Source organism: Xenopus laevis, chromosome 2S (assembly GCF_017654675.1).
Source record: "Xenopus laevis strain J_2021 chromosome 2S, Xenopus_laevis_v10.1, whole genome shotgun sequence".
NCBI classification, from domain to species: domain Eukaryota; kingdom Metazoa; phylum Chordata; class Amphibia; order Anura; family Pipidae; genus Xenopus; species Xenopus laevis.
This window is the reverse complement of record NC_054374.1, coordinates 139,577,818-139,594,408: the sequence shown is the minus strand read 5'-3', so window position 1 is coordinate 139,594,408 and position 16,591 is coordinate 139,577,818. Positions and strand designations below refer to the sequence as shown.

General features: G+C 37.2%; 1 protein-coding gene across 1 annotated transcript; it reads right to left on the bottom strand.

Annotated features, from left to right (window-relative positions):
- Positions 1–722: 722 nt before the first annotated feature.
- On the bottom strand, positions 723–12,423 carry krt62.S (keratin 62). Its single transcript, NM_001097714.1, is given in 9 exon segments — positions 723–1,607; positions 2,083–2,114; positions 4,524–4,744; positions 6,237–6,362; positions 7,162–7,326; positions 7,864–7,959; positions 10,800–10,860; positions 11,350–11,573; positions 11,823–12,423. Coding segments are annotated over 9 exon segments (1,776 nt in total). The 5' UTR covers positions 12,375–12,423; the 3' UTR covers positions 723–1,308.
- Positions 12,424–16,591: the final 4,168 nt, after the last annotated feature.

The window sequence follows — 16,591 nt, the reverse complement described above, 5'->3', positions numbered from 1 at the left end:
AACTGCAAAGGGCACCTTGGATATAAATAAACACCTACAACAAAACATTTCATCAAAGCTGGATGCTCTTTTTCACAATGAAGTCTCTATGTAATTGAGTATGTCCTCCCATATCTACTTTGGCATGGGGCTGGCTGATGGGATCTTAAGAAAGATAGGCTTTAGAGCTTCTATCCAAGGGTCCTAATAGGGATTTTGATCTGGGTGGTTAGTCTCAAGTTCCTTTACTGGAGCTCATTTTTCTATATGTTAATTTAGGAATAGTACATACAATAGATTTGTTTACCTGCTGACACTTAAGTGGCTATACAGTATATCTGCATCTAGGTGGCTCATTTTACTGCATAACATTTATTGGGTAAGATTACAAAAGGCATAACTCTACTTGCTGTGGTTGTTTTAAGGCACCAGACTTGGAGCAAACTTCTGCAAGTTCAAAAAGCTTGCGCCGCGTAGCCCTTTGCCGGGGGTCGCAAAAAAGAGCCTTGTTTCAGGCAGCAGCAGAAGTGAGGCTGGATATTGCAACTTTTATTATATTATCTCCTTATAATATGGTGTTTGTAACTGGGCTTGAGGAAGGGTGGAGGGACCACCTGAAATGTGGCATCTATGTAGTATGGGTTATTTGATTGATTAAATAAGATACAGCAGCTTTTGACTCTTTTATACATACAGTAGTCCCAAAACAATTTCTCAATTAAATATAAAGACAGAAGAATCGATTTATATTGCAGCAGAATTCTGTTTATTTGTGCTACAATGATTAAAGTCAGTGGACAACTACAGAAACATAACAGTATCCCTTATTGAGAGGGATTTGCAAATGTAGGAAATAGAGGTGACCAATGTTTCATAATGACTTTTCATGTTTGCTTCTGTTTGTGCCACTGCAGGTATCTGCATTGATTATTTTACCTTTGTAAAGCAATGATGGGGCATCAGAGTCACAGATGAGATGAATCCTTAAATTGCAGTTGGGAGAGATGTGTATTTCATTGTATTATTTTTATTATGTTTATTTTATCATTTTTTTCTCCTGCACAAGATTATGCTTGATGGACGAGCATAGAATAATAGCCCCTTATTGAGGACAAGCCTTAGTGGAGGCATGGCAAAGCTAAAGCCACTTTCTGCTGGAAATTCTATTCACATCCTGCACTACACAGCGTGTGCTTTAGTAAAAGAGAAAGGCATGGGGATAGGTTCTGCGGAACAACATGTTTACAGCAATCAGTATTTGTATTAACAGGCAAATGAATGATTCTGTGTGTTCTGGGCACTGATTTCTGGCCTCATTTCTTGACTTGATTAACTCCTGTAGCTGGACTGACTCGATGAAAACCTCCCACTGCTGACGCCACCACCAAATGAGGAGCTTGAGGAGCTGAATCCTCCACCTCCTGAGCCAAAGGAAATACCACTGCCACCAAAGGCAGCACCACCACTTCCACCGTAGGCACCACCACTTCCACCGTAGGCACCGCCACTACTTCCACCGAAGGCACCGCCACCACTTCCACCGAAGGCACCACCACCACTTCCAAAGCCGAAGCCTGCTCCTCCTCCTCCTCCTCCTAGGGAACTTTTGCCACCGGAGCTAATGACAGCTATGAAACAAACAGAGCATCATATTAAGAACTGCATAAACAAATGATACTAATATTGCACGCTTTGTAAGTTCCTAGAAGCATAAACATCTTCTCTGGCATGCCTGACTAACCTTACCCTAGTGATGATGGCTTGGCTACTTTTGGGGTAAATGTTAGAACAGCATCAAAGTTTGCTCCAGGTTAAGTAAATAATAGCAATCATATGTTTGAGTTCAAATCATATGTATGAGATCAAAGAAAACAAAATATATATCTACTGGTATGGTTTTCTAAGATTTGGAGCAAATGTTGTACTTTAGGTGGCAAACCCACTGTCATGTTATAAACATGATCAGGTCTATATTAGGATGGCTGAATATTGCATCCAGTAGTACAGTATATTCACATATGTATGTCAATGGGAACACTCACTGAAGGCTACATGCCATACATAGTTATGGAGGCTCAATGAAACCCACAGAAAAATACTTACAAATGCTGACATTATTGACATCTGAATTAAGCCTGAAAAAATGGAAATAGAAAAAATGTTAGTATACATTAAGAAGCAAATAGCAGCTGCATGATCAAAATGAGAATCATATGCCATATATTGGCTACTTAGGGGGCACATTTACTAAGGGTCAAATATCGAGGGTTAATTAACCCTCGATATTCGACCATCGAAGTAAAATCCTTCGACTTCGAATATCGAAGTCGAAGGATTTACCGCATTTCGTTCGATTGAACGATTAAATCCTTCGTATCGAACGATTTTCCTTCGATTAAAATATGCTAAGAAAGCTTATGGGGAAGGTCCCCATAGGCTAACATTGGTGCTCAGTAGGTTTTAGTTGGCGAAGTAGGTAGTCGAAGTTTTTTTTTAAAGAGACAGTACTTCGACTATCGAATAGTCAAATAGTCGAATGGTCGAACGATTTTTAGTTTGAACCGTTCGTTTCAAAGACGTAGTCGAAGGTGGAAGTAGCCAATTCGATGGTCGAAGTAGCCAAAAAAACCTTTGAAATTCAACGTTTTTTTCATTTGAATCCTTCACTCGAGCTTAGTAAATGTGCCCATTAGTGTACCATTTTGCTTAGTGGCTACAAGTTTTTTGCTACAGCTGAAATTTTAAGCAAATTAAGATTTTGGCTGCTTTTGTCCATTATAATAAGGAAATTAAGGGGCAAAGTGTAAAACAGGTATAGTAACCCATAAAAATCAGCAGACCACATGTATAGGTCAGCTGTTTGAAATTAAGAATCAATAGTATACACAGGTATGGGACCTGTTATCCAGAATGCTCAGGACCCGGGGCTTTCCGGATAACATATATTTCCGTAATTTGGATTTTCATACCTTAAGTCTACTAGAGAATCATGTAAACATTAAATAAATCCAATAGGCTGGTTTTGCTTCCAAAAAGGATTAATTCTATCTTAGTTTGGAATAAGCACAAGATACTGTTTTATTATTACAGAGAAAAACGAAATAACTTTAAAAAAATTGGATTATTTGGATAAAATGAATTCTGTTGGATATGGCCTTCCCTTAATTTGGAGCTTTCTGGATAACAGGTTTCCGGATAACAGATCCAATACCTGTATTATATTTAGGGTGGTGGGAGTTTGTTTGATTTGTGCAACTGGCACACCTTTTATCACATAATATTTGGGGAAGTGGGAGTTTCGTTTGATTTGTGCAACTGGCACACCTTTTTTTACATTGTTTAATCATTTCACAGTGTTTGTAAGTTGTGGATGAATCAGCCTGTAGTGGGAGCAGCTGGGAATTCATTTCCTTATTGCTTTATCGTGTGACATCATTCCCGACTAATTTGTTGTCATTAGCAATAGTTGACTTCAATGAAAATGAATAAGGCCCTAGCAAAATAATTCCCCATATGGTAATATTTCATTCAACATTTAATAAGATGATATCAATGATTTTAAAAGAATAGCTGCCATGGTGTTGACCTATTGAAAATGATGAGCATAATAGAATTTCAATGCATTCATGTTTTAATTTATTTGTTTTTTTGGATTCAAATTTCTTTTTTATAAATAACCAGTATACGAGTTTGGTAAAATTTCAAGTTTAATTGAAAAAAAAAAAAACCTCTAAATGTTCAAATTCCAATTTTGATAACTTTGATAACCTGTTTGCTGGGAATAGTAATACATAGCAACCAATAAGATGTTCATCTTTAATTAAAGCTTTATTTGTAGAGTAAATATTTGAAATATCAGCATTATTAAGTATCAAGATAAGTTCTGTCCTATATCTACATACAGGTATAGAACCTGTTAGCCAGAATGCTCGGGAACTGGGGTTTTCTTCATACCTAAATTCTATTATAAAATCATTTAAACATGAAATAAACCCAATAGACAGGTTTTTCTTCCAATAAGGATTAATTATATCTTAGTTTGGATCAAGTACAAGGTTCTGTTTTATTACTACAGAGAAAAATTTGGATTATTTGGATAAAATGGAGTCTATGGGGGGGCAGCCATTCCGTAATTTTAAACTTTCTAGATAACGGTTTTCCAGATAATGGATCACATACCTGTATATAAAGTGGAACTTAGGAAACCAGGCATTTATTCCACTATTCTTCACTACAAGGGTCCAGGATAATTAGTGAATACTATGGTACCTATGGGGGAGCAAGCCTGTGATATGCCCATACTTCTCTTAAATCTAGAAGAGCATTAATCCCACACATCCACTACAGCAATTAATTCCTAATATTGCATTGCTCCATTATCCTTGTGAATTGCCAATGCCCATTGTACTAACTGCCCTGCAAAAGTAACCCAAGCTAATGTACACGATAGTTCTACCATCAGTGTATTCAAAGACATGAAAAAGGTTTCAAGTGTTCAAGATGTATTGAATGCATGACTTATGGCTTTTGCTGGAAACACCTACCTGAATTCTTCGCCTTCCAGCAGTTTTCTGTAAGTAGCAATTTCAACATCCAGAGCCAGTTTCACATTCATCAGTTCCTGGTATTCGCGCAGCTGGAGAGCCATGTCCTGCTTGGCCTTCTGCAGAGCGGCTTCCAGGTCAGCAAGTTTGGACTGAGCATCTTTCAGTACAAGATCCCCACGTTCCTCTGCTTCAGTAATAGATACTTGCAGCTTGGCGATCTGGATAAAACAGAAAGATTATGCTGGAAAAATTTTCAATTTTTAAAGTGTACCTGGCCTGATAGCAATCCTACAGAGTAAATACTAGAAACCTAAAAGAAGACTTGAATAATTTTTCAAGAATGCACAAAGCTACAAAAAATAAAGAAAATGCCAATACAAAAGAGCCAATGTAAGTGCACCAGATCAGACATAGTTATAAAGACTATTCCCCACTTTCACTGCTCTCTAGTGATAAGCGAAATTCTTTGCCAAGTTTTGCCGTGAAAATGATGCCCATAGACTCTAATGGGTGAAAAAAATTGTTGCGCGTTAAAAATTTGTCTCATATCAAAACAAATTTTGTTGCCTATAGACTTTAATGCATTTAGGCAAAGTCAATAGACAATCATTCACTAGACATGGTAGCCAGTTGTTCAACCTATCTTTTTTCTTTAGACAAGACAAACCAGTGTGAATGATTCATATGCTGTTTCATAGAAAAGGTATTCTGGAAATAATGGCATTCTATGAAGGTTTTCTTTAATTCATGTCATGCTATATCTAGTAGAAGCAAATCTAGAGCAACTGGACTTGATGAATAATCACTGAAGATGTTTCACTACTCATCCGAGCAGCTTCTTCAGTTCACCTGAGTGGTATGGAAAGTCCTCGGAATATAAACTTTACCAATAATCAGATCACAATGGTGCAGTGAATGGTGGAGAAGCTGCTTGGATGAGTAGTGAAATGTCTTCAGTAATTACTCAGCAAGTCCTGTTACTCTAGATTTACTTCTACTAGATATGTACTTATGTTTTATGTCTTTTATACCTCTACTGAATGAATTTCTCTTTTACTGCTTAATCTACCTAGAATAAGAGAAAGTCAGTTTACAGTTAAGGAGCCTCATTTATAACTAGGTATTTGGCCAGATGTGCATTTGAGAATAAAATTTGGGCTGACAATTGGAAATTGTGTTTCCCTAACATTGCCCATACTATAGAGCAAACATTAATTAAAAGCAATGCACTAAGTCACATAATTTATATTTGGTCCATAGCCCATCTCTGTGACTTTTGAGTTGGGATCAATGGGGAGACTACCCAGAAGCCAGAGCAAAAGAGCCCAGATGTTCTAGGGCAGTGATTCTCAAGTTATTTCTTTGTAGCCCTCGGTAGCAAGCTTTCCTGTCTCAACAACTCCTTACATTGTGATAAAAGCTCAGAAATACTCTGAAACAATAGTTCTTGTATGAACATCTGAGCTAAACAACAGTCACCCTTAAACTTCATGTTGTTTTTTAATAATATTCATGAACTTTGAAATTATATTTTTACAGTTTAGAATATATATTAATATAATAATACTGGCATTTAATAAACAATAGTGAAATTAATAGGCTATAAATAAAAATACTACCATGCCCAGTATGTCCTATGCACCCTAAGTATTAAACTATCCTAGAACAGTTTATTTATACAGGTTCTCATAACCCAAACCAATGTCTCACCTGTTTCTTCACATTTTCAATTTCAGCTTTTAGTCTCTGGGATTTACGGTTGAGCTCTGAGATCTCATTCTTTGTATTGCGCAGGACATCTCCTTGTTCACCTGCAGATGCTTGCAACTCTTGAACCTAAGATGATAAGGTATCAATTAAATTAATTAATTAATTAAGATAAGGTTAATATCATAGGTAGCAATGCCTTTTACTTGATTAACATGTGGCACGTATCCGCGTTGAGTGCTGGAGATTCTGAAGCAATAGAATTTCAATGAAACATTATTGCAGTTGCCTACCATCCAGACATTGTTATCCTTTGCCTTCATTCAACTTCCATATTCCTCTTCCCCTTAAAGGAAAACTATACCCCCCAAACAATGTAGGTCTCTATAAAAAGATATTGCATAAAACAGCTCATATGTAAATCGCTGCTTCATGTAAATAAACCATTTTCATAATAATATACTTTTCAAGTAGTATGTGCCATTGGGTAATTATAAATAGAAAATTGCCATTTTAAAAAATAAGGGCCGCCCCCTGGGATCGTAGGATTCACTGTACAAACATACCAACAAACCATACATGTTAGGTCACATGAGCCAATTAACAGACAGAGTTGTGTCTTTTGCTTCCTGTTACAGTTAGAGTTGCAGTATTTCTGGTCAGGTGATCTCTGAGACAGCACACAGACCATCACAAAATGGTGGTTCAAGGCAAGAGATGTAAAAGGGCAATATTTACTTAAATATATATTCCAGTTTGGTAAGATTCTTTAATATGCCACTTAATATGATATGAACTATCTGTTGCTTAAGTGTTCATTTTGGGGGTATAGTTTTCCTTTAATTGTCCTTCATTTTCCTGTCTCATGCAACTGGTTCATAGTTCTTTGGTTTATCTCTGGTATCTAAGGGAAGATGGTTTTCCTCACCTTGCCTTGGTAAACAGCATCAGCTTCAGCTCTGCTCTTCTTTGCTATATCTTCATACTGAGCCTTCACCTCAGAAATTATGCTTTCCAGATCCAAAGCTCGGTTATTGTCCATGGACAGGACAACAGAGGTGTCAGAGATCTGAGCCTGCAACTCACCCCGTTCCTAAAACACACATATCATATTCTCTTAATAGTCAATATTCAACCTATATATTAGCTAATTTTAAAGGGGCAAAGTTTAAGGATAGTACAGAAAACATTATATTATATTATATTATTATTGTGTATGAGTACAATAGGGATGACCGACCAACATCTCCTCAATTGTTTTTCAACTACAAACATTGCATTGATAACCTAAGGTTGTCTTGAGGATATTAGTATTTGTAGCTGAACAATGACCAAAGGGCTTGAGGTTGTATATCCCTGTTATTTCATCACTGAAAGGACCCCCTGCTTTTCTACATTAATAGTTGATTGCATATTGTTGATGACAATATTATTCCCTCTTAAAATTAGTCATTAAATTGCTGTCAGTTAACCCAATATCTGCAAATTAAGTGTTCAGTCATGTTTCAGAGTAATGATGGTTCCCCTTTCCATTGAATCACATTATTCAAGAATGGTCAGCTGTGGCCCTGTGGTTGTTTTGTGAATCTCTAATTACTGTATTAAGTAAATAAAGCTAAATATATATTACGGCTTCAAAGAAGGTCCTCAGGAAGTTGAGTTCATCTGTCAAAGCATCCGCTTTGGCTTCCAGTTCCACCTTGCCCATGTAAGCAGCATCCACATCCTGAGAAATTGGTTGAGTGTGAGAAATAAAAGACAGACAAAGAACAGTTAAGAGTTTTACACCTAATAGTTAAGCATTTAAGTAGTGCACAACTGAAAACCCATATCAATTAGTATAATATTTGTATAGGGAATAAAGTATCCTTATAGTAAAATGTAAATATACTAGAAGTCAAAAAGGAGTAGTCATATTATATAGTACATATCATGGAGCTCCAATGACACTTATAATGGTTTCATATTTTTAAGGTGGGGTACACTTTTTATGATATAAGAGGCATCATCAAACACTATTTCTAACTCCGGAAATCACCAAACATAATTTACATAAAAAAAATGTAACCCCAGTTGTAAAATAGAAGGATATTCTAAAATATCAAGAAGTTCTATGATCATATAAAGAGCGCTTTTATATGGCCATGGAACTCCTTGGTCAGTCAAGAGATCCTCCTAGTTTACAACAGGGGTGCATTTATCTTTAATCAAACACAGGATTTTTGTTGTCCCAGTCCGAAAGGGATAGAAACATTAACCAGATCTGTGTAACCTTTTATATAAATCAGAGCAATAACAAATCATAGAGACTTGTCTTGAAGAAACAATGCCAAGCCTGGCAATAACTCATCTTGATTAGAACCTGCTGTGATAAGTGTACATCACATGTAAATAAAATAATATGGTAACTTCTGTAGAGGCATCTAAAATGCCTTCATTAGAGTAAGGACTCCACATTTCATATATCAAGCTTAAAAGGATTTGCAAGTTCATTATAGTACAGGTATGGGATCTGTTATCTGGAAACCCATTATCCAGAAAGCTCAGAATTATGGAAAGGTCGTCTCCTATAGATAAATAATCCAAATTTTTAAAAATTATTTCTTTTTTCTCTGTAATAATAAAACAGTACTGTGTACTTAATCCCAACTGAATCTTTATTGGAAGCAAAACCAGCCTATTGGCTTTATTTAATGGTTACATGATTTTCTATAGACTTAAAGTACGGAGACCCGAATTATGGAAAGATCCTTTATATAGAAAACCCCAGGTCCCGAGCATTCTGGATAACAGGTCCCATACCTGCATTATTTGGACTGTTCCTTGTTATCAGCACAGTCATACTAGGAATAACAAAGCCTCCTGAAGAAATGAAATGTCAAACACATGGCAGATTTTATGAATTTGGCGTACATATAATGCTCTCTGTTGTCTGTTGTCTCTCTGTCTTGTTCTACATAATAAGATTATTAGCAGCATTATATGTACTTTCATAGGAAATGTATCACAATACAGAATGTTGGCAGCCATCACCATATCATGCCTTTGTTCCATCCTACTTTGGTGTTACTCGTGCTCCAAATGTTTGTTATGATAGCTGAGCAATGTTAGAAGAACGTACACTCTATTTATGGAAGTATCTTGTAGAGCTTGTGCAGATGATTAATTAGAGTTCTGCCATTGTTGGGTAAGGGTCTGTTCGATAGTTATTTGATTCCTTTTTGAATGGCAGAGCAGCTACGAAGCAGTACATCAAGTGATACAGCTATTAATACTGTATCCCAGTTGAAATTTTTTACCATCTTTCAGAATCAGCTTACAGCTCATTTTAACAAGAACTCTATAACACAGCTATTTTTACAAAGTGCAGGGCAGGGTGCAAAGTGCAAAAAACAGGCTCAAGACCACCATGTTTTTTGCACTGACATACTTCTTTGCACTTTTCTAAATTTCCTGCATGTGCCCCATAAATGCATATTTGGCAGCACTGAGCTCTACATCTAGGGGCCGATTCACTAACTTCGAGTGAAGGATTCGAAGTAAAAAAACTTCGAATTTCGAAGTGTTTTTTGGGCTACTTCGACCATCGAATGGGCTACTACGACCTTTGACTACGACTACGACTTCGAATCGAAGGATTCAAACTAAAAATCGTTCGACTATTCGACTATTCGATAGTCGAAGTACTGTCTCTTTAAGAAAAAACTTCGACCCCCTAGTTCGCCATATAAAAGCTACCGAACTCAATGTTAACCTATGGGGAAGGTCCCCATAGGCTTTCCTACGTTTTTTTGATCGAAGGATATTCCTTCGATCGTTGGATTTAAATCCTTCGAATCGTTCGATTCGAAGGATTTTATCGTTAGATTGAAGGAATATCCTAGGATTTTAATTCCCAGTCGAATATCGAGGGTTAATTAACCCTCGATATTCGACCCTTTGTGCATCGGCCCCCTAGTGCTGGATTTTGTGTACTAGGGGGTTGAGCTCTAGCAGTTTCATCTGGGTCATAGTAAATGATAAAGCATTAGAATTTCCTATTTGAAGTCTCTTTATTAGTGAAGTGATGGGCGAATTTATTCGGCAGGCGCGAATTTGCGGCAAATTTGCGCGATTCGCGCCGAGCGAATAAATTCGCGAAACGCCTGCTAAAATTCGCGGTAAAAATTCGCCGGCGGCAAAAAATTTTTTTCCGAAAAACGGACGCCGGCGTCAAAAACGGGCGCCGTTTCGCGAATTTTTTTTGCCGTTTCGCGAATTTCGCGAGAAATTCACGAATTTTTCGGCAAAATGGCGCAAATTCGCCCATCACTACTTTTTATGTATGGAGAAGATACAGTTAAGGGAACATTTACTAGGGCCAATATACTTTTTGTGAAATCCAGATAATAGATATAATATATACAAATAAAGCTAGTATATCACATTAGAGCTATTCTAGAGCCAGATGTATACACATAACAGTTTTCTAAAATGGGGCGATTTACTATATATTCAGCTTTGTTTACATTTTTACAATGACCTGGATGCATGAAAATCTTCATAGTCATTTTACTATAACCTTACCTTCTTAATAACAACAAACTCATTCTCTGCTGATGTTCTCTTATTAATTTCATCTTCATATCTAACAATAAATAAGGTAGTTAATACAAACGGCACACCAAGTTTAATCACATCATGTCACAAGTACAGCTGAATTCTGTTTAACTGATGCATTTTCCACACCCTCTTTTTCCTTTAAAATGAATGCTACTTGATGCTTGTGTATACAAAAAGGGGAGGGTTGTGGGAGCACTCCAAAGCTAAAATATATAAATAAAATGGAAGTGCGACTGATCTGGCCAAATTAGCTACAAGCAAGCAAAGAAAGGTGCTTGATCAATGCGAATTCGCTGGTCCCCTGTTTCATAAGTAATTTAGTATCTATGCAAGTGCAAGTGCAAGGGGTTCTTAGTTACAAAGTTACGATTGTAAAATGTATAGGACACCATACCACATCAAGGTTAAACCCAATATCTCCTGTATCCTCTGCACCAACACGACTGTTTCAGATGCACCCCATCCTCCTGTAGATGTAGGATCTTAGTGTCAAATTAGTATGAACATTGCTTACTTGTTTTTGAAGTCATCGACCAAGTCTTGCATATTTCTTAACTCTCCATCAAGCCTTAGTTTATCATTTTGCAAAGCATCCTGCTGCCTCTTGAGGCTGTTGATATAGGCATCAAAAAGAGGCCCAATGTTGTCTCTTCTTGACCCCTTAACTTGGCCTCCTTGTTCTTGCAATAAGGTCCATTTAGTTTCAAGTACCTTATTCTGTTGTTCAAGGAAGCGGACCTAACATAAATTAAATTAAATATATGCAACATTAGTGCTAATTACTTATTATTGATACTATATGTGAATTTAAAAATCACTATGGCATGGGATGATAATAATAGAAGCCATCTAGAAAACTAATTTGGTTGGTGTTTACTGAAGAGTAGTAATAAACTTACCATAGCCCTTACTTTCATTAACCATGGCCATGTGTGCAAAGAAATATAGGAATAATACTATACATAATAACACTGTATAAAATGTTACCTTGTCAATAAAAGAAGCAAATTTGTTATTCAGAGTTTTAATTTGTTCTCTCTCCTCCAATCGAACTTTCTGGATGGTTGGATCAATTTCCAGGTTCAGTGGTGCCAAAAGACTTTGGTTGACAGTAACTTCTTGTATACCAGCTGATGGTCCACCAGGAAAGCCAGCGCCTCCAAAGCCTCCAAATCCAGCACCTCCAAAGCCTCCAAATCCAGAACCTCCAAAGCCTCCACCACCAGCTCCTCCAAAAGCACCACCAGCTCCTCCAAAGGCACCACCAGCTCCTCCAAAGGCTCCCCCACCTACTCCGCCACCAAAACCACTGACTCTTCCACCAAAACCACCTGCTGCACTTCCATAGCCACCTCCACTTGCAGAACTAACGGAACTGATCTTTCTAGACCCTACATTGTAAAGACTTCTGCTACCAAAACTACCTCCTCCTGAAGCACCTCCAAAACCTCCACCACTCTTAGCCACGGAAAATGAACTGAAGCCAGGTTTGCCTGAAGTTGCTACTGATCGAACACTAAACTGCTTATATTGACTCATTTTGGGTCAAAATTAAATTGAAATTAATGTACTGAAACAGAGAGTGAAGGAGACAGAACCCCTCTGTATTTGAGATTAAGCAGATGCTCTTATATACTTATGCTGCATGGTCTGCAGTGGTGTAAGGAGATCAATTTACAAGATTATTATGCACAATATGTCCAGAAGGCAAATTTTTTTAAAATAAAATTTCAGGAATGACATTTATGCTTCCAGCATTAATGGTGTGAGGACAGATCCTTGAAAGTGAGCAGGTGGAAATAAAAGAACAAGTTAGAACCAGAAGCAACAGTGCTGTATGCATTCTTTTCCCTGGACAAAGTGGACTATCTACATAACTATTCTGTACAACTACTACATCTTTTCAACATCATCTTCTGTATATTTTGTTTTATTTCTATCAAAAATAGTTTGTGTTCTTAATTCAGGGGGAGAGGGGGCTTGATATGTTTAAAATGTTGTACAATATAATCTGGCTGCAAGTAATTTCATAAAGCACATAATTTTCATTTCAAACCAATAATTCAGTAATGCTAACCTGAACTACGACAGTATTTGCTATAGAAAACACTGACTGTGACTTTCTCTAGCTCAGATACTTGACAAGTTCTAGAATCATTTTGAACCTTAATTATTGTGACATTATTGACTATAGAAAACAATGACTGTGAATATACTTGCTCAGATACTTGATAAGTTTGTTTAAATGTTTGCTACGTTTATCTTCCATATCTTAGATTGGACAGTTGCCTTGTTACAAATATGATTAGCAATTCATACAATCAGCCAGTCAGTGTTTTCATCTACAGAGAACCAAATTCCTTCTTATGGTTTCTGCACCTGCCCAAAGGTAAGAAGCTTCTAAACTGTCTTTCTTGGCCCCCCAAAAGCAGCCATAGATGGGCCGGTCTTCTACACTCTCTGGCTAATCACACCACAGGCCAAACACACAGTATGTCTGTCTGCCTTTCTATTGTTCTGATTGTTCATGCAGAGTGCACAGAGGTATCTGACCAACACAGTATATTATTATGCAGCTCGGTGCTGGGCTGTGTTGTGGGCCAATACCCAGACCCTGAATCTTTGAAATATATTTTTTTTTACACAAAGCAGTCTGTGGAGCTTATAGGCAAGCTGGAAGGCAAAATATGCCCTAGAGGGCCATGGGTCTCTAATCAGATAGAATTGATCTAGACTTTATGAAGAATCCTAAAGTAAAAGGAATTTTTTTCTGTTAACAGCTATTATTACATTTCCTAAGGGGTCCCCAACCTTTACCTATACCACATTTAAATGTAGAAAAAAAACCCATTAAAACAAGTCCTTGGTGATACCAAATAAGGACTGTGATTGGCTATTTGTCCTATGTTGACTGGCAGCCTACAGGAGACTCTGTTTGGCAGTACACCTGGTTGTTATGCAGCCAAAACGTGCCTCTAAGCCAGGAATTCGGAAATAGGCATCTGCTTTGAGGCCACTGAAAACAGCATCTAAGGGGTTGGCGAGCAACATGTTGCACAAGAGCCAATGGTTGGGGATCACTGCATTTCCTTATATGCCTTGGCTTTATTCTAAAGCCTCACAGGTAAATGAATATATATAATATAGAAGCATATGTTTGATATGTCATTTTTGTACTTAGAGAAAGCAATCCGCACCAACAAATATTATTGCTAAAATATAAGCAGAAGAAAAAAAAAGAGAATTTCATTCACAGCTTGCAGGGTTTTGGCTCACTTTATGGACTTACATCATGTTCCTTAGTCAATAATATTCCCGAGAAATGACATGCCTCTGGCTAAAGGCAAATATAAGATTTAACTGAATAAAGTTTTATGAAACTAGATATGTCTGTAGAGCTAATTTATAAAAACAAGTCCCTTAGGTCTGGGGCCAAAAGACCTGAAATGCAGCATGTGCAGTGTAGGTATGGAGAACATTAATAGATAAAGATATGCAAGAGATTGGTTTTGTGGAGATTTAAGAGAAGACCTGGCCAAATTATAAAACTATGATTATTATTATACGTTAGCGTTCTGCCAAATCTAGGTGAAGCTCTTTTCAAAAACCTTTGCAAATAAAAACAATCAATAATGCAGAAGTACATCACCTGTCAGGCAAAAGCTGCAGCAATGCACTGATGCAGGATCTTCAAACTTGCACAGCAGATATATGGACAATTTCCAACCAGATATTGGTTGGCCAGGCAGTCAGTTATGAGTGCCGTATTCAGGGGCCAGTAAGGTGCCAACTTGGTCAGGAGAGGCTGAATCAGCAAATCTTCTTGGTCAGCATAATAGGGATAATTTATTAAGTAGAGTGTAGGGTTCAAAGCGCAAAATCAGTCAACCATGTTTTCTGAACTTTTCACCCTGGGCTGTATGTAAAAAACTGCTGCTCCTAGAGGAAAGAAGAGACCTGTTGAGGCACATAGGCTTTGTGCTTGTCTGTGTGCTTGAACCCTGGGTCTCTGTAAATTACACTATATTATCTCATATTTATAACTAGGAGGGTAAAGGGGTCTAAGGTTTCACTGCTCTTTACAAGAGCAAGTCACCACATGTTTGGCCATACTGGACACTCGGAAGGAGAAGACAGTGTAAGAAGGTAAAGGCAGGAGCAGGGCAGTTAGTCAAGCAGCCAGAGGCTCCAGCAAGGAGACCAGGAGGGTTTGTAGCCTGTGGTGCCATGTGCCAGCATATGAACTCAAGAGGTTAGGCTCAGGAATAGGATATTCCTGAAGTAATCACCCACTAGTGCTGGGGTCTAGTTCTAGATTACTGTCTCTTTGTGTTTCTAACATTATGCCTATGCGAATAACATCCAAGAGATGAAATGTCTGAAGTATCTATAATGTGAATGATTGTTACACCTTCTGTACAATACCATCCAAAAGATTGTATAACATCCAGCAAATTATTTGTTTGCAAGAACCACTGGCACACAAGTTATTTAAAAGGTCCGTTCTGTGTGGTTAACCCTTCCTCCACCAATACAGTCAGGGACCATCTGAGAGAACGAGGTCCATGTAACAAGTGCTCTACAAGGAGTTGAATGTGTTGTAGTTGGGTTCCAGAGAGTACACCGTAAATACCATATATATGTCTACATAGTCCACATATCCTTCTGGCAGGACCTTAGCATGTTCTTATACTAGAGAGAGAAATACTAATGTCATCAACTGGAGTTACATAAAAAAGTCATTTCTGTTTTATGTTGAAAAGGGTGTCACACTACACTCTTTCATTTCTGCAATTGCACATGCTTATAGTGAAGCTGTGTATGTTTGTCCGAGATTGTATCATCCCTTCTACAGTATAGAACTCAGCATTTGCCCTTAATCTATAGTTCCTGTGCTCTCTAATGGAGTTTTAGGAATAGGATCTTCTCAGAGAGAGGCTTAGGACAACTGAAAGGCAGAATAAAGGCCATTGAAATCATTTTGTACAAAGCACATTATCTCCTCGGGCAAAGCACGGAACGGGAATACACACGATTTGCTATCTATTACAAGTAAAAATGTTCTTTTAAATGTAACAAGAAATAACTTGTCCTGAAAACTATGTTAACCATGTAGCTGTAGTATACTCTTTAACATGAAACTTGACAGCAGTAAAAAAAAAGTGGTGCGTAAAATAATTTATGGGTTTGCGATATTTCATTCCCTCGGTGATAATTTTAACAATCCAGATGCAGATAAAAGCGCTGGTAGAGCATCACCATTGTGTCCGGTCTTCTGCTTTATAAGTTCATGACAAATATAAAACCTAATGACACTTTAATAATATTAGCATAACAACAGTGCACAATCGATTACAGCATAATATTAAGGAGAACTGTGACTATATTACAAAAATTGATCTATAGATAACTATAGGGAAAAAATAAATAATCTCAAAGATCTTTCAATAAAATTCAATAAAATTCAAAGATTGAAAATTGCACAACACTGAAATTAAAACCAGATTAACCTTAGAGGTAAAGTTACTGATCACAATGAATGCAAGTAAGCTGTAAAATAACATAACTTAAGGGGCAGATTTATCAAGGGTCGAATTTCAAATTCAAGTTTTTGAGTATTTTTATGGCCAAAACTGTCAAATTCGACTAGGGAATTGTTAAAATTCAATTTGAGGTTTTTTTTAAAAAATTAGAGTTTTGAGATTTATCATACACTGGCCCTTTAAGAACTCAAATTGGATTATTCTCCATCTAAA